We start from the raw sequence: 25,041 nt of genomic DNA, 5'->3' as shown, positions 1-25,041 counted from the left end.
TAATAAGCATCACGATAGCTTCCTTTCTTCATCTCATCCATCTCACCTTCTTCAGCCGCTCCCTGCCTCCACCCGTCTGGATGGCCTCCATTAGGTTGCCGTGCAAAGATGTCTCCTTCTCAACAGCTTTATGGATCACTGGCCTGAACTTTGAAATTGGCCCAAACAGTGTCACAGCTGGAGGTCCAGAGGTCACACCGCTGTCCGACCCAGTGACTGAAGGCTGCGGTTTCACATCAGAGCTCAGGTGAGGTGCGATCGTGGCCGTGTTATACAAGCTCTATAATATAAAGTAAAGATTTCGTTGTAAATATTCTTTTTTGAGGGCACTTAAACAGATAAATGTGATGCAACATGTCTAATCCTGAGTGTACTTACATTTGTCTGGCCTTGGTGTGTGATCTTTGGGGCTGTGGGTGGTTTGGTGGATGAATGAAGGAAACCAATTCCTGCTGGACTCGGGCTTCGATGGCGAATGTGTTTGATATTATCTCTATCATTATGGTTGGTTACTTTTATTTGGGTGGCTCCATTGAACTGAATGTGAATATTTTTGGCTCCATCCGTTTCCATCCTTTGAGAAGTTTCTTTGGTGGATACGACTCGATCCTCTAACTCAGCCCTGTCCCTACTCGCTTCACCAAAGTCTCTCTGGCTTTCTGACATGAACTCTGGAAAGCTCATAGATCTCTTTGGACCAAGAGATTGTGATGTAAAAACAGAGACATTCTCCTTATTATCTGAAAGAAAGGACTGGGAAGATTGGTGTGGATTTACTTGAATGGACCGGCCTGATCTCTGGAAGCCGGTAGAGTAGTCTGGGGACTTAGGAAGGCTGCCGGACTTCCCCGCGCTTGTTGGGGCGTATTTACTAATGGCAGACGCCACATACTGGCTCGAGGTTCGCCTGGGTGGTTTAAGGAAGGACAGGTCTCTTGAAAGGTCTGGAAGTTGAGTTGGAGGAACGACAGGCTTATTACTTGGCGGCTGAACGCTTTTGGACACTGAAATCTTGCTTTCTGCCTCAAACTGCTCCTTCTTTGCAACTCTGACATCTTCCACTGGCACTTTAGCTACTTCTTTTACTATCTTTTCAGACTGGACTCTCTGTGTTGTCCTATACTGCTCTGTGCCAAACGTCTTCAAAGATGTTTCCACAACTGCAGTGGGAGCCGTTCTCATGTCGTTTGTGCTCTCCTTGGGCTTCTCAAACAGACCTTTGCTAGGGACACTTTCTTGTCTTTCACTTGAGCTCCAAAATGTTTTGGCCTTTCCAAGAGCAGAATCCTTGCTTGAAGTATTCTCAGACTCTGACGAACCGCGACTCTTATTCCAGCAGCTCCCAGCTGTCACCATGTTTCCTTGATCATCAATCCTAATGGCACCGGTGGATAATCTGGCCGCTGACTCGGTGGGATCAGTTTGAACGATGGCGGGTTTGGGCGGAACCACAGTGAACGTCTTCATACCAAATCTGGATGTGACATTGCGTGTGATTTTACTCTGTGCACTGCTCAAACTGGAGGCATTTTGAGAGATATTTTCATCTTTTTTTGCAGACACTGATCTCTGGATCTGAGGAGGGAGATCAGATTTTTTCTGAGCGCTGCTTTTCATGGGATGAGGACGGTACTCGGTGCTCTGGTGGTTTTTCTGCATGTCAACGTTTGATTTTGCTGCCGATGTTTGTATATCTTCTTTCACTTTCTTGGCATGAGCAGGAGTGCTTTTATTTGTTTTTGTCTTAATACCTTTTTCTTCTCTTTCAACACTGACAGACTTGTTCTCCTGCCGTTTACTGTAATGCTCTGATTGGGACAACTGTTTTGCACTTACGGTGCTTTTCTTATCACTAACTGCAGCTGTATAAGCGTTGTTGTTTTTGTTCTGTGGCTCCACATTTGACTTTCGATGAGAGTTGGAGCCTGTGACAAAATGGGGTGAGAAAAGTCAAATTTACATTAAAAATAAACTGGAATAACATGTTTTTTTTAACTCGATCGTGTTCAAAAAGATCTTCTTTCTACCTTTACTGTCAGCCGACTCTGCCCTGGTCAGTGATTTCACTTTGTGTTCAACAGTATGACGCTCATACTCCTCAAGTACTTCATCAATGGCTGTGACTGGCACGTCCATGTCTACGACAGACACTGGCACTTCATTGCTCTCCATGAAAGTGGTGTAAGTAGTGTCTTTTGTTGAGACGTTATCTAAATGACCTGGGAAACAAAATACGAGGTTTAATACATTACATTTTCAGCATTCTGAGTTAATATAGATTTTTTTAGTTTTTTGTAATACTATCAACAGTATCTTAATTTACTTAAATGAGCAGTGTTATTGTGTGACATATACTAAAGTGTGTGTGGGTTTTTTTTTTTACAATATAGATTAAAGACCAGATTTAAACAGCATTTAAATAGTTTTTATGAATAATTTGCAAATACTCATGCCTTACGGTAAGACCAAAACTAATGCTACAGGTGAGTCCATCCCTTACACTTTCAGCAAATTTTATTTTTAAACTAAAAGCCTTCAACTAGCACCATACAGCACATTTTTCATTGCCTATGGATGCACCATTTGTAGTATCTTATACAAGTTTGAGTTAAGGGTTAATCGTATCACTCTGATCTTTATAGGGGAAATATTCTCGTTAGGTTTTGAAAGACATGTATTTGCTTTAGCTTCATACTTTATGCACTAGAAAATAAATTCAATCTCCCTCTGAAGTCAAAATAATTATGCAGAGAGGAGGGATCGGAAGGATGCGTCCTCCTCCATATACCGCACCTTGTGTGCGCATATACATTCACACTGGTCAGTAGCAACTCACCAGCAAGGTCTGCTTCAAAGTCTGCCAAAGTCCGATGGAGCTGAGCAGTAAGCTCGTGGTCATCATAGTTGTTTTTTAATCCGACTGACTCTGCCTGTAGGCTGACGTCATTGTGCCTGGAAACAGTACATAGACTTACAGTAAAAGACGGGTCTTTGCAAAAGTAATAAAAAGCATGTCCATGTTCATCAAAAATTATGCTGCAAAAGAGGATGTAATTTTCACGTGCACATTCAAACATGGCTTGAACTTTTTCAGATGCTGTTGCACTTGAGCAACTTTCCAGTTAGTAATACGCCCCACAGATGTGGTTAATGCAGATGTGAAGGGGGTGGGGGGGGTGGGGGGTATCAGTTCGTCAAATATTTTCGGCTGTCCAAAGTTGATTTTTTTTTTTTTTTTTTTTTTTTGGGAGACTGCTTGCTTTGAAACATGCAGCTGTAAATATATTATTACCGCAATTCAAACTTCCTTCACACTCCTCAAGGGTTTACCGGACAATTCTCATGAGTAAGTGGCAAATTAGCCATAACAAATTGCACCAAGAAGGCCAAACTAAATAGATTTTTCCTTTTAAGAGACTTGGATTGGTCCTCTTTTCCTCAACTCCTCTGTGAAAATGAGGTTATAATGCTTTCCTGGAATACCAGGAAGCCAGCAACATCATGCCAGACTTTTTGAAGGCATCCATCCAACATCCTTGGTCTGGGCAGGTCACCATACACATTTTACAACATAAAAGGTTAAAAGTGTTGTGGAGCAGCATTTATTTTAAAAGGAGGCCTGAGATTAAGAATCTAGAAATATGCCAAGGAAAGCCCAACATAAAAAGTTACTAGCTTGGCTTAATAAAATATGGATTAAAAAAAAAAGTTATCTGAAATAGTAACCATTTTGTGTGGAAATATTTGGGTGACACTGAGAAGAGTGGTAGATTTCATTTTCCCATCCGAAAATTAGAAATTAAATTAAAATGAAACATGCACACATGCAAAAAGAAAAGTGACAGCGAAGGCATAAGATGGTTTAGAGCAGAACATCTTTTTTCTTCAGTTCTTCTAGTGTTTACCTGTGTATTGATCCCCAGGTGGCACACCCCTCATCACTGTCATTGAAACTGTCCCGAGGAGGTCCTGGCAATTTTTCTCCTTTGCTCACACCACTTCCCTCCAGAGACAAACTCCCCTCTGGGGAGGCGGGCTGGGTGTCGGAGAGAGAGCTGACCACGCCCGAGTCCTCACCCTCGGCCATACCTTCAGAAGCGGCGTAACCTTGGTCAGGCAGACTGCTGCTACCACTACTGCTGCTCAGAGAGACAGTCTCATCCTCAGTTGCTGGTTTCTGGCCTTCGGCCGCAGAGCTCTGTGCAGAGTGGAGCCAAGCTGGAAAGAACAGAAGAAAGTGTTGAATCGGTGCTGGGCGCTTTTACTAATGTTCAAGTGTTAGCAACTGTTAGAAAGGAAACATTTCCAGATGCAACTCAAAGTGTTCCCAATAATATACACTGCGGTAAGCAAAAGACTCAAGAAAAGAAACCCCCCCAAAAAACGCAAATTACGTTATGCGTCAGTGAAATGAAAAATTAGGATGTTCGTGAAGGCATTTCTGGAAAAGACCTGATCTCCCTCAATTTGGCACAAATGCTGTAATAGACAGAAAAACTAATTTGACAAGAATCACATCATGTAGAGTGAGCAAATGATCAAGAAATGTAGGAAGATGGGTAAATGTATCGTGTTAGTTTCAACATTGGTTTTGATGCCACACAGGCACAGACAAACCAGCAAACACAAATCAAAAACACCAAAGAAACACCAAAAAAAAACTCAAGCCCGGAACACATTCACTTGTGGATTGATAAAGCATCTTTAATGACATGTCGGTGGACTTACTGTAAACAAACCCTTTAAATTTGGTTTTCATAGTTCTGTTTAAGATTCCGGGGAAAGATACTATTGCTTCATACCCTCTCATCTTTTCAGTACACTCATGCCCTGGTCAGTCTGTGGGTTTGGGAGAACTTATTTAGTCTGTCGCTGATCTCTTGAACTTCAAGCCAAGAGAATAAAAATCAATGTAGCATTTGTTAGGTTTCGAGCAGTCGAGCCAACTTGAACCAGTACTGGCAGTTCAACAGTAGATTCTTTAAAATGAGCTTAACAGTGAGTGACCTTGTTTGTAATACCAGGTGTTGGTGAGAGTGTGCATGCACTGGGCACCAATAAGCCCTCCTACGTGTACGTAGATCATGTCAGTATCGGTGCTGTGCTCGTGTCCGCGCGCGCGTGTGTGTGTGTGTGTGCCCTGTCAGTTTTGGATCTGGTCCTAATAGTGTGGAGAGAACAGTCAGTTCCAGGAGATGTGGTGATGACTCATAGGGCAGTCCTCCCAACTCTTTCCCAGCAACAGCTTAGTCATGCCAGCTACAGCCACAATCAGCACACATTCACAAACGCATGCAAAGTCTATTATACACACACACACACACACACACACTGTATCATGCTCGTATGCAGTATATGCTTGCAAACAAGTAACCACCTACACAGTTTTCATAACCGCTAAAGTAGCATGACATTGTTCTTGCTTTTGTTAAAGTCAAACAAAATGCCCATTCCAGTGCTTCCAATACATGTTACTTGTTAGAATCCAATCACAACAACCCACAGCCAAGGCCAAATCAAACTCAAAAGACCATAGAAAAAAACCTTAATCCTTTAATTGAACTTTCTGGATCACAAAAGAACATCTGTTATTGCAACTCCACAGGCTCAGTGAGCACACATTCTCTTAGGCAAGTATACACTAGCGTCATAACTCAGTGGCAAGTTGCATATTTATAATAATTGCATTCAACTTAAATTGGATTACTTGGAAAATGAAATGTAATCAAATGTTCCTACTGCATAGTAATCAATCTGAAATTAGCTGTTCTGATTTTGTAAATGTAAAATTGTACTTTTTAATAAATTTTAAGATACAAGAGTTGCATTCATAAGCAACGGAACAAGTCGCACGATAACAGCAAGGTCGTAATGGCTTAATATGTTTAATCTTGCACTGAAAAGATGCGTTGTATTTTGTGATATACAGTAGGTTTCATAATCGGAAGCTAAATACTATGAAATAGTTTTCATGTCTTTAACAAGGTCTTGGACATTTACTTATACTTTTCATTCATTTTTTTATTCTCTTTTAATGACAAACAAAATAATAATAATCAAATGGTTTCTCTCACAATCGCTGTGATGTTTATACTTGGACCAATCCAACAAAAAGAAGCTATAAGGCCCTGATTCAATTTTAAGGTTCCACAATAAAAACATCAGTTCAACAACAAGTCAGCATGCAATAATAATCTCTTGTTTTTAAACAGGTCTTTCTTTGAGAACAGGCCTTGGATTACATACGGCCTTCTTTATAAAACAGACGAGTCATTACCACTTAAAGGTAACATGTCATTGATAGATCACACTGCCCATACCATTGCAAAAGTCAGCATGCATTCGGGTTTTAAATTTCTAAACCAACGCCAGGCACAGTCGGAGAAACATACACTATCCAGCGATCGATCTGCAGCTATCACATCACCAAAATATTGGCTGACAGATATCACATGGCCTTGCCTCATCGTCTTCTGACCACTTTCTGTATCCACTTTTAACTCGGCTCCAGTCTCATGCATAATCAATGACAACCAGTGTATTAAACTGAAATACAAAACCATGCACAGTATGTACATAGTTATTTGTAAAAAAAAAAAACCCAACCAAAACAACAAAAAAACCCAAAACGCAGTATTGAGTACCATTACTTTGAGATTGAAACAGGATAGCATCGACTTTACTTTTGTCAAGAATAAAAATGCAGTGAGGCTAGCTTCTGTGATGAGAACTAAAAGCAACAAACGGGTTGAAATGTGACAAATTAAAACAACAGCAAAAACGAGTGGAGAATGAACAAACAAACAAAAACAGTTCTAAAAGGAATGAGAGGAGGAAAAAAAGGTGCAACACAGAAGCAAGAGGAGCTGGTGACGTAGGAAGGTTCAAGCCAGAGAGAGCAGCTTCAGGAGTGTTTAGGACGCAGGCGTACAGGCCCACAGCAGTACACTGGAAAGGGGGTTTGCAGGGGGAGGGAGAGGGAGAGGGAGCAAAGAAAAGAACACATAAGATACGAGAAGGATAGATCATCAACACATGCAAATGCAATAAGAAATCATAAATACAATGTGACAATAATAGGGAGTTATAGCCCTGAGAACAAATGAATAAAAACAGGGAGATTTATGTAGAAAATAGCATCACTCTTCTAATCTGCTCCCATGTTCTGGTACAGTGAAACATAAAAGGCACTCTGGTTGATTGGGGTTCCTCCCAGCAATGACCTTTTAGACCCAGAAGAAATAACAAGGTTAAGGGATTGACATTTATAGATATGAAATGCCTTGACCGCACGTGGACCTGGTAATGCTAAAGAACTCGGCTGTCCATGTCACTGATGGAGAGACGAAAAGCATGTTGAGACAAGAGTTCAACTCTCAAACAGACACACATGCACACAGGTTTGGAAGCAAAGTCAGGTACAAATTCTGATGAAGTACAAGTTGAAAAACCAGGTTAGTAGCATCTAGAAGAGTGTAGGAAGACAGGAGTCAAGGTACAGGCAGAGGCTTTCCATGTGGACCTACACTGGGGAGCCGCTTCCTCCACCTCCATCGACTTCTGTGGGGTTTCTGTGGACTCAATGGGGGTGAAGGGTGGGAGAGCGATGGACATGGTGGGGGGTGTAACATGCTGTGGTGACTCCTGGGCTGGGGAGCGGCGAGGTTTAGGTGGAACTGGTCGATCAATGTTTCCTGAGGGGAAAACGGCATGCAGGCAGGGCAGGATGGTTACACTTGTAAAATGAGGTATGTGACACATCTTATACACTTGTTTCTTGTTAAACCACAAATAGAAAAGAAAAAGAAAATCCCAAACACTTTTTTACTTGTCACGGTAATACACTGGTATTCTGTGTTATGTACTGCTGAGAACCTATCTTTACGTCTTGAATATCTCTACGCTCAGTGGCTTTCAGGGATCGACGAAGTGTCACACTGAATTTACTTCTTTTGGCAAAACAACTCATACCCTTGAGAATTTGACATCGGGAGACCCCTAAAACTAAACAACCGCTGCACTAACGCAACCTGAAGCCGGTGACTTAGTGAGGTTAGTGTGCAGATGTATAACTGACCATGACTGCCACCTTAGGGGTAATTATGCTTATAATGGCCTAGAGGTTAGAGAAGCGGACTTGGGATCAGAAGTTCACATGTTTGAATGCTACAGTGGGCCACCAAGCAAGACCTTCAACCCCACTGCTTCAAGTATGTTAAGGTTAACTATGAATAGGATGGAGGGAATGCAGAGAAGCAATTCTCAAGGGGATCAATAACGTATGCCTTTTTTCATTCTTTGCTTTCTGTCATACTGTAACTGTGGGGGTCTCTCAGTGACACTTCTCCGATGTATGAGGACGTATGTATAAGACTGCTGAAGAGTGACTTGATGCGACCTTGACAACTTTGAACCAATGACTTGCTCCTGGGAAAGGTTTAAAAAAAATAAAATAAAAAATCAACAGTGTCTTTTGACAAAGTATTAAAAAAACTAAATACAGAAATATCTCGGGAAATGTATTTGTCTCTTCAGTCAAAGTCGGTCAGCCTTAAAATAAATCTAACCTTAAAATATAAAAGGCATTATTTAGTTCCTACTGCATTAAAATACCAGTAGACAAAGAACACATTTTTTTATTTTATTTTAAAGAAAGCAATAACAGACAGGATTATTTGGCACTAGCATTTTCAGTCATGCTTGATATTAGTTACAGGGGACCAGTTTACTTTGAGGGTACACTGCGTTTATGGACTTTGCAATCTGAGGTTGTAACGCCATCACATGAAGCTGCTACTCTATTAAAAAAAAAAAAAAGTTTAAGGGAATAGAAATACTGATAACGTTTCAAAATGTTGTGGAAATGGGGGTCTCTAAAGTCTAAGTTCACATTTTAAGAAAAGTGAAACCAACATTCTCTGATATTACCCTCAGAGTTAATTAGAACAAAAAATTTAAATCTATAAATTGTTAAATAGTGAGAATGTGTCTTCCAGGTAAAGCTGTAGATAGGTTTCCTGGCTGCACACACTGTCACCAAGACTGCAAGTGTTGAATTTTTTCCTCACGCATCATAAGATTTTAAACTATACGCTTTGCATGATCTTGGATGAATACTTGTAAAGATGTGTACTTTTCTCGGAATCAAAGTCACGAGCCCATTTTGAACTTTTAAAGTTGATAAACCTGCAGAAGAATTAAGAAATAGTCTAGTACAAATGTGTAATACGGACAGTAAATGACATTGAGCAAGCATGGATTTTACAGAACAAAGCCAGACTGGACAGCATGCTGCGTGAAAAGGACAAATGCACAACTGCTGGAGAACGAGCAGTGTTGAAATTAATCTCCCTAAAATTCCATTCAAAGACTTGTGAATCGTCAGCATGTGATGTCTTAGTCAGCAGGGGCCGTCAATATCTTACTTTTTTGTTTCTGCTAGTGGACAACTGGAATGAACGGAAGCAGCATGTGTGTCTAACATAATAAACTACACCATTACAACTACACCTTGACAGCCACCAGCATGCACACAGGCATATCCAAAAAATGCTCCCTAATTCTGAACGTAACAATTTATTCTGTTTGACCAACATTTGTACATCATGGATAAAGACATACAAACTGTGCTGTGCTTATTCATCACTGGAGGTGTATTCACTCTCAGAAACGGTGGCATGAGTACCCAAAAGTGGAGCTGGTGCAGATTAGATTCAAATGAATACTAACATATTCTGGCTAACCTCTATGAATTGAGCTTAAGGTTGTGAAAAGAGAATTTACACATTTTACTTGCTGCTTTTGTTTCTTTTTTTTTTTTTTTTGGTCAAATTCAGAGCATTTCTTGTTATTGTGTTGACAGGCAGGCTGTGCCAACCATTCCACACACTTTGAATAACATACTGATAATAATTTGTAGTTAGGTATTGCTTCCAGCTCCAGCTCTGTTGCTTTAACATTATACAGTGTATCTTTAACACTGACTGGCATGTGCCTTTCTCCAGTGTGCACTGGGATCAGCTCCAGTCCCTTGTGACTCTGACTCCCATCAAGCAGTAAAGGAGATAGATGAATGTTCAACATGCTAATTCAAACCTATTTGACAGATTATTGCACATGAAAGGCACAGGTGGCTATTTCTAACTCATACATTCTTGGCGTCCCAACTTTTTTGGATTACTTAAAACCCCCTGTCCCTGCATAAAAGCAGTGCTGAAATGTGAACATCATTTGAAGAGTACTGTGCTATAAAATGTAGAGGAAAAAAAGGAATTAGCATTGGAAAAGAGAAGGCCATCAAAACATAGAAAAATGCAGGTCTTTCCTACTCAGAAATTCAAAGAGAGGCAAGGTGTCACTTCGTACAGTTTCCTTCAGCATCAAGAGGAACTCAGAACCTGAAACTCTGACAGGAAGAGGTCTGGCAGACCAAAGCGATAACACAATCACAAGACAAGTTTCTGAGCGTTAACAGCTTGTGTGATTGGCGGCTCACAGGACAATAGCTTCAAGCACAGTTAAATAGTGGCCGTAGTGAGAAAGTCTCAGATTTAACTTGGACAGAGTGACACAACCTGAACCAAAACAACCACCACTGCCATTCCATGCCTCTTGGTATAGAGGAGTTGGTCAGGGAGTTCATCTTACAGCAAGGCGATTGGCCGAGAACATAAGTCCAAGTTATGCAGAAACTACATCAGGGAAAAAGATGACAAGCTTGAAAACATGAGTGGCCAGCACAGTATCCAGACTTAAACACAGGTTCCATACATTGATGGGAACTTCTGCAACAGAGTTGGAAGAACTTTGATTTCCATTGTCGAAAAAAAGCCAAGAGTCCGTTTAGCTGTTAATTCTGCCAAAGTTTGCTGCTTTGATGCGTCAAAACCTTAGAATGCATGTTGGTTTATAAATTGATTGCATGATTTGTTTTTCAACTCAACTTGGAATATTTATCAATAGAAAAAAAAAAACTGGAAAAATTGAAGTTTTAAAACTTTTGAGCATTAGCCTATACAGAGTATACACTTTTCACAGGCCTGTTTGTAACTACAGTTCTTATGATATACATAATGATTCAGTGTCGATACGAAAATGCAAAAAAACAAAAAAAACAAGCAATGATCAGCTGTTGGGAGTTTGGTTTTTGGAAAACAACCATTTCAATACAAATAGAATGCATCCGAGTGATTTAAGTGCAACAAGTTGTTTGAATAGGAGAAAAAAAAAAGATTGAAAATAGTCTGCGAGTCAAAGCAAGAGAGAAGACAGATGGTGGTGCACTGTCAGCAGAGTGTCAGGACAGAGAAGAAGAGAAGAAGCTGCGTCTATAAATTTATTAATGAACTCCGTGCTGTCTGTTCTACCGTGTCTATTACACTAACCTCCTTATACTTCATCCTTGCTCTTGCTTTGATCTGCCTGTCAATCAACCCCCTCTCCTTAAAACACTCTCGTCCCCCTGTTTCTACCTCGCTACCCTGTCATCCCCCTGTCAAAACCTTCCCATGCTCTATTCTCTCAACTTCATCCTGGCACTCTCACCTTTCTCATCCCTTTTGAGGTCTACTGCTCTCTCATCTGTGCCCCTGTCAGACACGACAACCCTCTGCCGCATTCTCACTGTGCCACAGAGAAAGATCTGCGCTGTGCAGAGATCAATATGAGGCCATCTGAAGTTCATGTAGATCCTGTTTAAATCTGTGATGGATCTGTTCTGCCTTTGTAAATGGCAGCTTTGAAGGTTTTGTGGGTGTCTGTATGCCTGTGAGAGAGGAAGGAGGGAATAAAGAGACAAATAGAGAGGGGGAAATGGAGGAAGATAAAAAAAAAAGAAAGAAGACATGTGAGGGATTGACAATGAGGGAGAGACAAGGGCTGTATTGTCTCATGAGCTAAAATGAAAACCAGCTCCACTAGTTCCTGTCCTTCAACCGTAACATGCGTGTGCACAGACGCAATCACACACCAACGAACACTTTCAACAGGTTTTGTGCGTCACTATTGAAAGTTTAAGTGTCAGGTGTTGCTGTAGTTTGACAGCTCAGCTTGCCAGGTGGTGGAAAAAGTCTACAACAACTACCGGTTGTCTCGTTCATTTATCATACAGATACTGGACGTATCATCACTGTAAAGCGTTGAGAGATGAAAAGCAAAGAGCTTGTTCACTCGTGTTGCACAGTCCAAACCTGCTGATTTTCAAACCTGTAGTTGTCATTTGGCAACACATGTCACCTTTCCACTATTCAAAAAAGCAAAAAGTTTAATTTCATTTTCAAAAATAATCATGTAAGGGATTAAAAAGAAGAAGAGAAGAAGATATATATACATATATATATGCTTTTGCTAACTGTGTCGAGTGTTTTCTTATGTTACAGATATTTACCTATTGTGCTGTGTCTGTTGTTCTCCATCTCTTCCAGCTTCAGATTGAGGGCTGACTCAGTCTCCGACCTGGAGCTGCTGTCAGATGCCTCTTCCTCATTTGACTGAGCAGTCATGCCGCTGACTGATTTCCCCACCTTGGTGCTGAGTCGTTCAATGGTGACGACCTGCACAGACTCGCTGGCTGAGCTACTTGTGAGGGTGCTGCAGTGGGAGCTGTCCTGGTCCAGGTCGGCATCTGAGTCATCCAGGCTGTGGCTGAGCTCAGAGCTTGAATCCTGCACTGTCAGGCTGTCAGCGGTGCTGCTGCTTGGAGTCGGGGAGCTGCGGGCCGGGGCGGCGTCGTACACACGCAGAGGCTTTACTGCGACTTTGATGGGGGTCGGTTTTGCCGTTTGCATTACCGCAGTGGGAGCGGAGACACCGGCTGACTGTGCCACTCTGACGAAGAGAGCTGGGGTAGGTGTTTCAGCCTCGTAGCCATCAGGAGTGGGAGCACCAGATGCTGAAGCATCATCTGAGCCTCGGGTGACAGATGTGGGTGTGGGAGGAGGAGCTGGAGCCTTTCTTTTCCTCTGCTGGCTTTCTGAACCCAGGCCCATCTGAGAACAAGAGGTGAAAGGAAAAGAGGATAAAGGCAGAAAATTCATTTCCATTGTCACTTTTTACAGATGTGTCATCACACTGACTTTATTCATTTTAAAGGAACTCATCACTACATTTTTGGGGTCAAATCTAACTTACAAGGACCAAATAACTGAAGCTGTGAATGAATCTCTATGCGTTGAGAAATAGTTTATGGCTATTACAAATTTAAGTAAGATTAAGGGTTACAGAAAGGATTCATGTGAGCCTCTGTGTGTGTGTGTGTGTGTGTGTGTGTGTGTGTGTGTGTGTGTGTGTGTGTGTGTGTGTGTGTGTGTGTGTGTGTGTGTGTGTGTGTGTGTGTGTGTGTGTGTGTGTGTGTGTGTGTGTGTGTGTGTGTTTTAACTATAAAGTAGCCTGTAAATTCAGTTTGCCAGGACTGAAGTACAGTTTACTACCAAGTAATTAAATCAAGTGAAGTCCTGGCAGGGATCACAGCCTTTAAAAGCACAAGGGTGCCAACATTCCTTTTAAATTATCTTACAACGAGAGACATAAGTTTTGGCAGGAACACATTTAATATGATATGATACAGCACGGTGGGATGGTAGTACACTAATACCTATATCTCACTGTGGCAATTCTCATAGCTCTTCATTTAGATAACTCGCCATCATTCAAATATAACACTGTAGCACTGCTGAATTCTCACATATTGAAGCCCACTGACAGCTTAGATGTCTGCCAAATGATGCAATTATGTTCACTGTGCGTGCAATGGCCAGAACATTTTTCAGAAATTGTGTCCATGCATGTTTGTGTCATTTCTGTTTAGTTCGCACACGGATGGAGTTTGGAAAAAATGTCACAGAAAGTCAAAATTATTTCAAGTAACCTTAATGTTTCCCTAAAGACATCTCTATAATATGTATTATTAGAACATTTAGGAAAATAATAGTATTGAATGGTTTCAATAATTACTGTAATGGCAAAACGCACGCACACACGCACACACGCACACAAACTAGTTGATATACATGCAGCATCTGACAAAGAAAGTGAGTTGAAGAAAAAGAAAGAAGAGAAAAGCCATAACCATGAAGCACTCATAAAGTGGATGGTGGGAAAATCTATGATAATATGTGGGGAAGAGAGCATCACACACACCTTCTACAGTTTAATGTCAATCTAAGAAGTCTCATTTCAAAGAATCAATTTTCATGAGCTCGTTGTAACGGTGAAGATATCCTGATTTTCAAGAAATGCCATCTAATGCTTGTGCTTCCAATTTTCCTTCACTCAACAGAGAACATGTCCTGAACTGCAGGCAGTATTGCATCATGCAAAGGGATGTGAGAAGAGAACAGCCTTGCTTTTCTGCAGGGAGACTTGGTTCACACATATGAACTCAATGAACTCAGTGCATGGCAGGCTATGGAAATCCAAATGGCCCCCCAACTGGTCGTCTTTCTCCTTCTTGGTCTACAGCTTCTCCCTCCCTGGCATTCATATATACGTATGTGAATACAGACATAGCTCTGGAAGTGGGCCAAAGTTGAAGCTGCAATGGATGACTGACTTGCCAATGAAGATGTGTGTGTGTGTGTGTGTGTGTGTGTGTGTGTGTGTGTGTGTGTGTGTGTGTGTGTGTGTGTGTGTGTGTGTGTGTGTGTGTGTGTGTGTGTGTGTGTGTGTGTGTGTGTGTGTGTGTGTGTGTACATGTGTGTGCGTGCATGTGTCTTCCCTGCAGAGTGAAACATAAGACTCCAGCCAGTCCCCTACTATGAAAGGATCACTGGCCTCAGCATACAAGGAAATGCACATACACTTCTTGTTCAAATGTACAAGCTTGCACATACACACACTAGTAAGCACACAAGTGTACATGCACATCAGAGGGAAGAGTATATCTCATACCCCAGGCTGAGCTGGGGTATATAGATTAGGGGGTTGTTGAGGGTTGTAGGGTTGCTCTCATGAGCTTATTGGCGCCATGATGGGGAACACAGCATGTACTTAAGATTGTTAGAGTCTGAAGACTCAAGACTCAACATCATGCCACATTCAAGGTCACACTGTACATTAAGTTAAGTCAACTATATAATACGATTATGTTCAAATCAGGTTTATGTCTGTTGTTTACAGTTTTTCATTTTTAGTACTTGTAGACGGAGTGCTTGCAATTTTTATTTATTTATTCTTTAAACGTATGTTACACTGAAAAGACCGAGTTGCTTACTATGTTGATAAAAGCTACAGACAACCAAAGTCACATTATAATAAACCAAATCAAATTACCCAAGAGCTTCAAAATCCACTACGGCAACTCCATACTGCATTAGATCACAAGCTTAAACAATGTTAAACTAAATCAATGCAGAATTGCTGCTGTGAGTAAAACATATTTTTTTTAGATCAATGCAAGTGAAAGCAGATGCTAAAAGATATTTAATTAAATCTTTTTTTTAAAACATGTCCAATGAGGTCTAAACATCATCAACCACCTTCTAATTATCTTACTTTCTCCCTTCTACATTAATGAGCTTTTGTTTTTCTACAGTAATAATAATAAAATGTTCCACATAAATAACTTGATTACTACCATTCAGAGCCTCCCTCTTGCCTGTGGAGTTTTTGTGTCACTAATGGTATTTGGAGATCAGTATTATGTTATTAAGGGAGAAAACTCCCACAGACAAGAATGAAAGAAAGGATTTGTTCAGAAATTCTTGCCAAACTTTCTCACACTGATCAGGACTGAGCAACAAACTGGTTCATACATTAAACTTATATTCAATTTTCAACTTTGCTTTAACTTTCATCCTTATTTATTGGGTGTTTTATTCACACGTTGAATACTTTTTAAAGGAACAACATGGCATATGTGGACATGGGCATGTTGTAAGGGGACGGTATCTTTACACAATGGCACACAGAAGGCCATACCAGGACAGTCTGGTGTGTCCATTAAATTTTCCACTCTATGGTTTGAGAGGCAAAGGGCCCCATGTTGGAGCATGTTGATCAGATAGGGCCACCCATGGAGCCTTCAACCTGGTGGCGTGACCATTCATCAGTTGTTTTGAAGGACTCTTGATGGGTGAGGGGCTTTGTAACAGGGCAACATTACAGTGCTAATGTGGAATGTGAAATGGAGTATGTGCATGTATGGGGTGTGTGTGTGTGTGAAACACTGTATATGTGTGTGTGCATGTGCATGTCAACATGCATGAGTCCATTCACAGATGCATGTGTGTGCACAAACCTATGTGTATGTATGTGCATGTAGGGGGGGATAATAATAGCAGCTGAACTGCCTCAACTGCGAGGGCAAAGAGGTCAAAAACATCCTAACAGTAGACTGGAGGACAGTTAGCGTGTGTTAGGGGTATTGTGCATGCGTTATAATGAACATGTGTGGATGTGCATACATGAAGAAAAGAGTTTTATGTTAAAAGTCTGAACAATGTGTGTGAAGGAGGGTGTGGTAGGGGGGTGTGGAACAGGATGAGGAGACACATGGCTGACCCAATTCCATTGTCGTCCTCTATGTCCCACTAACCCACTGAAATTAAATGTTTTCTTCGCCTAGTCTCTGTTAAGTTCTTATGCACAGCTTGTCGTCGGGCAGCAGACGGACGAATCAGTGCCGGACTGACGGCACGAGAGTAGTACTGGTAAAAGTCGAAACTGTCTTGTTTTTATCATTTTGAATTCTTGTTTCATTCTTCACTTTATATTTTGTTGTAAGGTACCATGTAATGGTTTTTAAATGTACAGTATAAATAAGTATTTCATCATTATTAAATGGAACATTTGTTGGTGTCCATCATTCCCATGTTGTGCTATTGAGCTTTTCCCTTTTACCTGAAGTCAGTCTACATAGTCGAGCTTCTGTTTTTTCCTGTCAAAACGGGGTTGTCACCCTTTGAAAGTGCCGTATTAATAAGTGACGAAATTTGACATAGTGTCAGTGTGTTTCGGCTGGTTCCTTCCGGGGTCATAAGAGCGGATCTTGTTTGATTAGGCACACATTTACACCAGAAGCCCTTCTAGAGGCAACCTGAGCGGGGATTAACGTTTTTGCTCTGGATGAGCCAACGCAAATGCCACAATGGAGACTGGTGTATCCGAACCAGTGGAAATCCTGTTAGAAGGTTGCTATGCTTCCATCCAGGCCACCAGTATTCCAACAGTACATAGCATTTTCATGTCACAGATTCAACTCATCGGTACAGTTGACACGGCAGGGGCTTGATGTGTGTAAGAGGTGAGGGGAGTCATGTGTGGTGGCATCAAAGTTTTTTCTCAGTATTCCAGTTCACTGAAAAACCTTTCCTTAACAATGTTTTAGTAATCTAAATGTTTGGGGAAAAATGCTGAGTTCTGAATTAACCTAGACATAAAAAACTCACACTAATTCTGTCCATTATGTCCTTTTATATTTTACATCCAGTTGACAGATAAAGAGTAACATTTCCACTAAGATAACAGTGATTCTTAGAAACTGGAATCCACCACACCTGCAATAATGGCTAATCCCACGGTTGTGCAACAACCTGGTGTTTGTTGGATAGAATGTTAACGGTGGCTCTGTTGTGAATAATACCTACATAAAAAATTTTTCTTGTAGAGGAGTACCAGTCAATCATCAGATCAACTGTATTTTAAACAGTTTTTGAAAGACTTAAAATTCAAATATGTCCATATACGTGTAATTAATATCTAACTGTAATGTAAATCAAATGACATCCCAGCAACTTGCATTGTAAGCTTGCCTGGTTTTTACATTGGACGTTCTTTCTGCCAAAACAAGGATTCGAATGCGAGTTACTCACACTCCAGCACAAAATTTAATTGATGAATTTTACATTCATTGAACTATAAACCAATTTAATACGGTCATGGATCATTTCTGACGATAAATGAAATCTCACACTGTTGCACACAGAATTCAAAACAACTCTGCTTAAGAGCCATCTACAATTTAACCTACTCTAATGGGTGCACTTTCTATTAACTGATTCATACATGTATCAACTTTCTTGATTACAATCCCTAAAATATCAAAAACAACCACTTTTCAAAATCAGAATTGGTATACTTTAATAGTTCAAAGAGAAACAATTTCGAACATCTATCCTGATTAAGCGTTGGCCGGAGATCTCCATATGTTTCAAGGACATACATACAGACACGCATGATCTAAGACTGACATAAACATAGATCTGCTTCATTTGTTTGTCCAAACTGTGCCGGCTGGTTTCATGTCAAAGATGTTTTGACAGTCTCAAGTGCAAACATATCCTGCCCTACATAGGCAGCATGGCAGGGAGACATGTTCCCCTCGTGATGGCCCCTAACTCACACTTTGACAATCTTCAAGGTCAGTGCGTAAGAACAGAAACCACACAGTGCCTTCCTGCAGTCGATGACCACATCCACAATGCCAATTTGACATATAATAAACAAGACACCGACGACAAAGCAGGCTTGCATGACAAAATCTAAAAGTAAATGAGGTGGAAAAAAATATTTGATTCAACTATACACATTCACTCTCCATCAAAGGTTTGATTTCAAAGGATTAGACAAATTTTGATTGTGTTCTGGTGTAACTGACTTGTATACAGTTTGTTGTATTCAGGGGGGGTGCTTGAAGGCGTCAGATATGTTCTGCTTCAATTCTACTGTTAGTTCAGTTTTATTTCTAAGGCATTAATTACAATATAGCTATTCCATGCCTCCTATACGTGACAAATGGACAAGTATACTTGTGGTGTAATAGATGCTTTTGCCAGCTTCAATTACATTTTTGTATTTGACTTAAAAAAAAACAACTAATCGCAAAGCAAGAAAGTATAATTTATTGATCTCCTTGCAGCAATTAGCTCTCTGCACCATAGGCACACATACTAGGAGCAGTGGGCTGCCCAGGGAGCTGGTGGCGGTCAGGTTTCTTGTGGTAAACTGACGGCAATGGGATTGAAACCTGTAAACCCTCATCCCAAGTCTGCTTCTCCTTGCCTCTTGGCCAACCACCAATAGTACCCTTTTCCAAATGAAAAAAAAGATCAAAGACTCTAAAGGGATAATAACAATGAGAGTTGGCATCAGTGATATCTTATTCCCCATGTAAGTCCATAAGAAAAACAGAGCTTTATGTACATACTTCCAAACCATTGAACAATCACAATCCTGCTTGTTTTTTTGTTTTTTTTAACGTTTACTTCTCTTTCTTTTACTTTGTTGGTCTCTCCCACATGACCAAAGCTGAGTCTTGCAAAGCGAGAGAACAAGAGGAAGAGAGAGAGAGAGTGAGAGACCGACCTGTGAAAAGCTCTATAGTACCCACACAAACACAGTGGTAACTTCTTTTTTTCTCTAACTGATTAAATTAAAGCATTGCAGCAAAATATTCCGTCACCTTGTGGATAAACATGGATTGATGGATGCGCAAAAAAAAAAAAATACTAAAAGACAACCTATTCCGCTACTGCCAGCAATCTGTTTTGGAGTGACAGATCAATGATTGGGATTCTTAGCCGGCGAAGTCAATCCAAAAACTGGCTAAAATGTAGCATGTATAAATGTTACTCACAAAACAAAAAACACTTTGACAAATGTTGTGACACACCATATGTTATCTCATTTATGCTTCAACTCCAGATTGCTACTATGCCAGTAACGCAAAACATGTAAACATGCATCCTGCTAAAGACAGTACTAACTCTATATTGGTCCCTCAAAGTACTGAACAGTGCAAGGACAAGGATCCAGTCAGCAGTTTTGCCCCTGGAAATTTAATCAGTGTTTCTATCAGCATTTTATGGCACACCCCGAACTGAGAGCCAGTCTACAGATTTGAAGTTCCACACTGGAGTTTTCTTAAAACCGAGATTCCTGGCTGAGGATTTCATGTGATATAAATGCACATAATGCTGCTCAGTCCAGGGCAGCCTATAGTAGACAGTGAGGCAGACAACACTTCAAAATAAACTAGCTTTCTTGTTGGTGACAGGAGTCTAAAATATCAGCTAAAAATTAAGAGATTAACAAAAGAGGAATGAAATCTGTTAAGTATATAATTAGCCATGGATAAAGTTTTTTAAAAGCTTTTGCTCATTTTTTTCCCTGCCGACTTACAACAGCCTGCTTACTGCTGCTGATCCTATTACTCCTTCACCCTTGCTATTTAATACCGCATGTCCTCTGCTGAACTCTTACCCCGATGTGTCTTCCTCCTGCAAGCTGTATTGCATTTTAGACCGAAGACCTACGATATCTTATGTTGACCTTTGATCTCTCTGAAACAGTTTTTCAAACTCGGCTTTTCTCTTCTGCCTGTTATTCTCTCTGTCATCTTCATGTTTACACACAACAAGAGACAAACCCTTGCATAAGAAGTGCCTTGTTGTTACTCTGCAGTGAGGTGAACATAGTACACTTTGCACAGGACCCACAAGTGACAGTTTACACATCACTGATCACAAATGCAAGGCGGTGTTTCTCTGAAGTCAACGTTCAAACGCAAACTTCAATTAAAAAACTGCAGGAGAAAAACAAACAGCTCAAAAATGACTGATTGTTGTGCTGAAGAAGCAACTATAAACGTCTCTAAATCCTCATGCTGGAGACTTCGTGGAGCATCTGACCCTCCTGCAGCCGGCGATGACTTCACGCTCTTCCAGGAATATTATGTCATCTTGTTTTTAATGAGAGCGCTTCTCAGTCTCAATGCTTTAAATAGCAACTTGTCTCTCACAGAAAGGATCACAATTCAATTTAATTACAGTAAATTAAAAAAAAATGCTCCTAAAAGATAATGGAGTTCTCACTGCAACACAAGTGGGGGATATTTCTTTTCATATTTATTAAAATCGTTGATTTTAAGTCTTTATCCAGAACTAGTTGATGAAAACACAGTTTCATGTTGCACACTAACTCAAAGTTGAGAAGATTTTTATGTTTTTTATGTTTATCTTTATGCCAAGGATTAAATAAAATCAATGGCAAAGATTTATTTGTATGTCTGTCAGCAAGATTACATCAAAACTACTGCACAGAGTTTGTCGAAATTGTCACCACCGATAGATATTAGGCCATGGAAGACTCCACTACATTTTGGAGGTGATCTGGAAACAAAACAAAACCCCCACAGGCAGAGAAGCGGCATGCAAATTACACTTGGTCCTCAGTCACCTGAATAGCTGTATGACGCAACAAAATCTACTCAATGGCCTTTTTTTCCATGATCTTTAAGACATTGTAACCTTTATCCATCCAACTTCTAACATGGCGGGATGCTAGAGTCTCACCCAACAATACATACACGGAAATGCACATGTCCTCAAGTAACATTTGTGATAAAAACAGAATGAAAAACACTGACAATTTACAATCTAGTCAAGACGTAGCTAATATTTCCAGGGTCAACAATAAAGACAATGTGACCTCCCTCATCTTGTCATTGACGTTAATCCAATTGTGTCCCTACAATGATGTCCGCAGTGATGTCTGCCTCTGCAATGGCTATTTAAAGGCATGTAGCTTCGTTATAACAATCTTATCATTCTTATAGCTTATATTGCGACGTCAGTGCCCATTACTATGTCTTGTAAGTCATAATTAGTTGGCCATCTAAGCTTATTTAGCACAGAAGGAGGCCTCTAATGAGGGCTGTCATCAAACAGAGCTGCCCTCAGATGACCTGCAAGCATGTGCATAATCCTTCTCCCCTGTCACTTGTGTACATATTCTTATACTGTGAATGCAAACACAAGGTTGAACAGATTGAAAAACAAAAGAACCGTTTGTTTTTCAGGAATCTGTTTAAGTGTCTGCATTTGTGTATGTTCTGCCAAGCAAAATGGGTCACTTTCTCCACAAATACAAGTGATAGCGTGACATTTGTTTTTGTTGAAACTTTTGAAAGATTGTGTGCTTCTTTAATGACAGTCCGCCAGTTTTGGGGGTTTTTTTGTTGTTTTTTTTCCTCATGTGTGCAGCTTATTATCGCCTCCGGCAACGACTACGCCAAGTCTCACGTTACTGGGGAAGTATTACTTCTTATTGTGATGTGATGTGATTCGACACTGCGCAATTGTTCTACAGATTTAAGTCATGCAGGACTCTATAATGCCCGAGGCATTCAAAAACTGTCCTGATAAGACCTGGCTGCTGTGACACTCCTCACTGTCATGTAACTAAATCCATTTTAATCACACTCACAAGCATGCTGCTAATCTTCCAACACCTTACACTTGTGTCGCGTCCTTGGGTGATGTGAGCTAATCATATATATACATTTCCTATCAGTCAATAATCAAACCCCTCCACATCTTTATTCACTTCAAACCAGTTGCATGCCAATGAAACAAATGCACATTCGCCAATATATTGATTTCACTTTATCACTAGTAAAAGAGACTCATATTTGAAAAGCTCTGCTGCTTGGTGACCTTATGATGAACTGTCGACAAAACAGCTGAACACCTTGACTGCTCGCTTCCATTTTGTCCTCTCAACACCCCTGCACCAGAGTGTGACCTTGCAATGTTTGGACATGCATAAATATACATGAGATATTGTGTTCAGATGGAGCAACAGTGCAGAGTACACATAAGAGTGAGGTGAAGAAATCTATTATTAGAGCAGCCATCAAGTCCTCAGATAACCTTCCCAACTCGTAATCTACCAGGTGCCCTTGTGCGTCCCAGTGGTGCCTCAGTATTTCAGCTCTGGTGTCCGTCATGACTCTTAATCTGACAGGTGGGCAGACAAATGACCATTTCTGTCTGCACAAATACAATTTGCAGCACTAAAAATAATCAAAACAGGGACAAGAACTTTCTTGTTGGAGTCGCAATGCAAGCCAATCGCAAAAGGACATATTAATCATTTATATTCCGTTTTGAATGCATGGAGGACATTCACAGTCATAGCAAACAAAGTCATCCAAATACTGCAGTCATCCCAAGTTAGTGATGAAATCACCAAACTGACATCAAATGAAGTACAAGTGAATCGGACCATTGATTTGTTTATCTTTCAGGCAATTCAGTATTATTAGTACTATTTGCAGTACAAAACATTTCTATGAATCGAAATTTTTTCTTTTTTTGCTTCGTTCATTAAGCTTAAGACAATCGCACCATTTTCCCTCTCATTATATGGAAAACATTTGTACTGAATAACAGGCTCCTTACAATAAACAAAACCTATTAGCAGAGGGAAGGAAGACGGATGCTGGTTGCTAAACAACATTGCCCAGCATGCCGTCACAACAATATAATGAGACTGCAGGGAACTGTTGCTCTAATGCAGTCCAGACAGGCCACTTAAGACTTCCAGGTGAAAACACCAATGAAAGTCTGAATGAGAAAGAAGGCAACTTCTATTCATGAAAGCTGAAGGAGTCAAACACTTTAGAGGAGTAGGAGTCGGGTTTTGTTGTACCCATGTGGTTGTAAATAATTGTAATCTGTAATTTGTAACATCCTACCTGAAAGCTCTCATAGCTGGTGTGTTCCATGCTGTGTGCCGGACCTCCCGGTCGTGCAGGGGCCCTCCTTTTCTTGTTATCAGCCTTGGGGGACATCCTGGGGATGTTCATCTCCGACTGTGACTGACCCAAGGTGCTAGTCTGGTCTTCGAGGCAGGGAATCCCAGATATTGTGGACAGAGTCTGAATACAAGCAGTAAAAGGGCAGTAAAGTCAGATTGATAAATGCAGATGTAAATACGAAATTTGCAATTCAGTACAAGACCACAAATGTATAATTTGCCGGTAAAAGAGCTGATCTCATCGAAAATCTAATGAAATACCTGGATGAAACTAACACATGAAAGACATGTGGAAGGGCTTAAAAAATTTGCAAATATGCTCCTAAACTTCATTCGATCAAAACAAGAAATCAAAACAATCCCCTTTCCAAATGGATTTGTTTTTTTTAAATCTTCCAGCTACATTTAATTACACAATAGAACATCTGACTAATTGTGAAATAAAAACTTTAAGAGAACCCATTTCACTGAGACTTAAGATCAGCGTGGACACTTATAATTGTATTGAATCTCGATCAATGTAAGCATCATGCATGCGATAGTGGGCACATTTCTGAGATTTCAGTCCATTCTTCAGTCATAACAATTACTGCAACATTTATCTGATCAAGCCGAAAGTGCAACCACATTTTTAAAGGGTGGCTGCTCCTGACTAAAGCTCTGAAACGGCAATGGTTTTCAATATCTGATCAAAGAAAGCTTAAAGTGCTCCTGAAAATCTGAACCGTCCTGTAGCTCAGCTTGGTACAGAACCTTGGTACAACGGGGGCACCGAACCACAGCTAACACCCCCATGATAGGAGAAAAGAAACATTTTTTTAAGAGGAGATTAATTGATGAGATCAGACAATGCCTGGAAACAACATAAAAGCTGAGCAAAAAAGGAACATTTAGTTCAGGTCATTGGAATTAATTGGGCCCAAGGTTAGAACATCTCACAGTGGGGTGGGATGGGAAAATGCCTTGAAGAGATATGTTAGCACAACACTTGCTTTTTTTTTTTTTTTGGTTCCACATTCTTTATTAAGGGTTAACTGTTGACATTTTGATTCTCACAGCATGCAGAGCAATACTTTTTCGGGGGGGACCTGCTACACTCCATTAATATTAGAAAAAAAGAAGGTAACGAGAGCAAAGTAGACCTGGAAAAATATGAAATCTCCCTCAGGTGTAGGAGCTATTATATCAGTTACCACTGTGCTGTCATACCATGTACCAGTATATGGTCATTTTCAAAAGTGCGGATATTAGCTCCTCGCTTTCCCTGTCTGTACTGTGTTTTAGAGCTTTGTGCAATAACCACCAACACCAGTGCATAATATATATACATACAGTATAACAGGCAACAATATGCATGTCTGGGGTATGATATGTCAAAAATGGATTGAGCACATTCAAGGAGAAGAACTCTAAAGTATACACGACAAACCAACAGGATAAAAAAAATTCGGTACACTTCTTTTGATCTATAGTGCTTCATGGTGCTGCGTGACAGACACATCCATG

The 25,041-nt window shown here is 40.5% G+C and overlaps 1 protein-coding gene across 1 annotated transcript in view; it reads right to left on the bottom strand.

Annotated features, from left to right (window-relative positions):
- Positions 1-25,041, bottom strand: part of cobl (cordon-bleu WH2 repeat protein) — a 53,713-nt gene that overhangs the window by 3,436 nt on the left and 25,236 nt on the right. The window contains exons 9-16 of the mRNA XM_080500526.1: positions 23,474-23,656; positions 12,386-12,986; positions 7,527-7,694; positions 3,906-4,218; positions 2,837-2,952; positions 2,028-2,219; positions 379-1,925; positions 47-280 (exon numbers count right to left, since the gene is read on the bottom strand). Of these exons, the coding sequence (XP_080356652.1) occupies positions 47-280; positions 379-1,925; positions 2,028-2,219; positions 2,837-2,952; positions 3,906-4,218; positions 7,527-7,694; positions 12,386-12,986; positions 23,474-23,656 (3,354 nt within the window). The remainder of the gene's footprint in view (positions 1-46; positions 281-378; positions 1,926-2,027; positions 2,220-2,836; positions 2,953-3,905; positions 4,219-7,526; positions 7,695-12,385; positions 12,987-23,473; positions 23,657-25,041) is intronic.

Source organism: Blennius ocellaris (genome assembly GCF_963422515.1).
Source record: "Blennius ocellaris genome assembly, chromosome: 8".
NCBI classification, from domain to species: Eukaryota; Metazoa; Chordata; class Actinopteri; order Blenniiformes; family Blenniidae; genus Blennius; species Blennius ocellaris.
The sequence above is the reverse complement of the archived record's forward strand: the minus strand, read 5'-3'. Positions and strand labels throughout refer to the sequence as shown.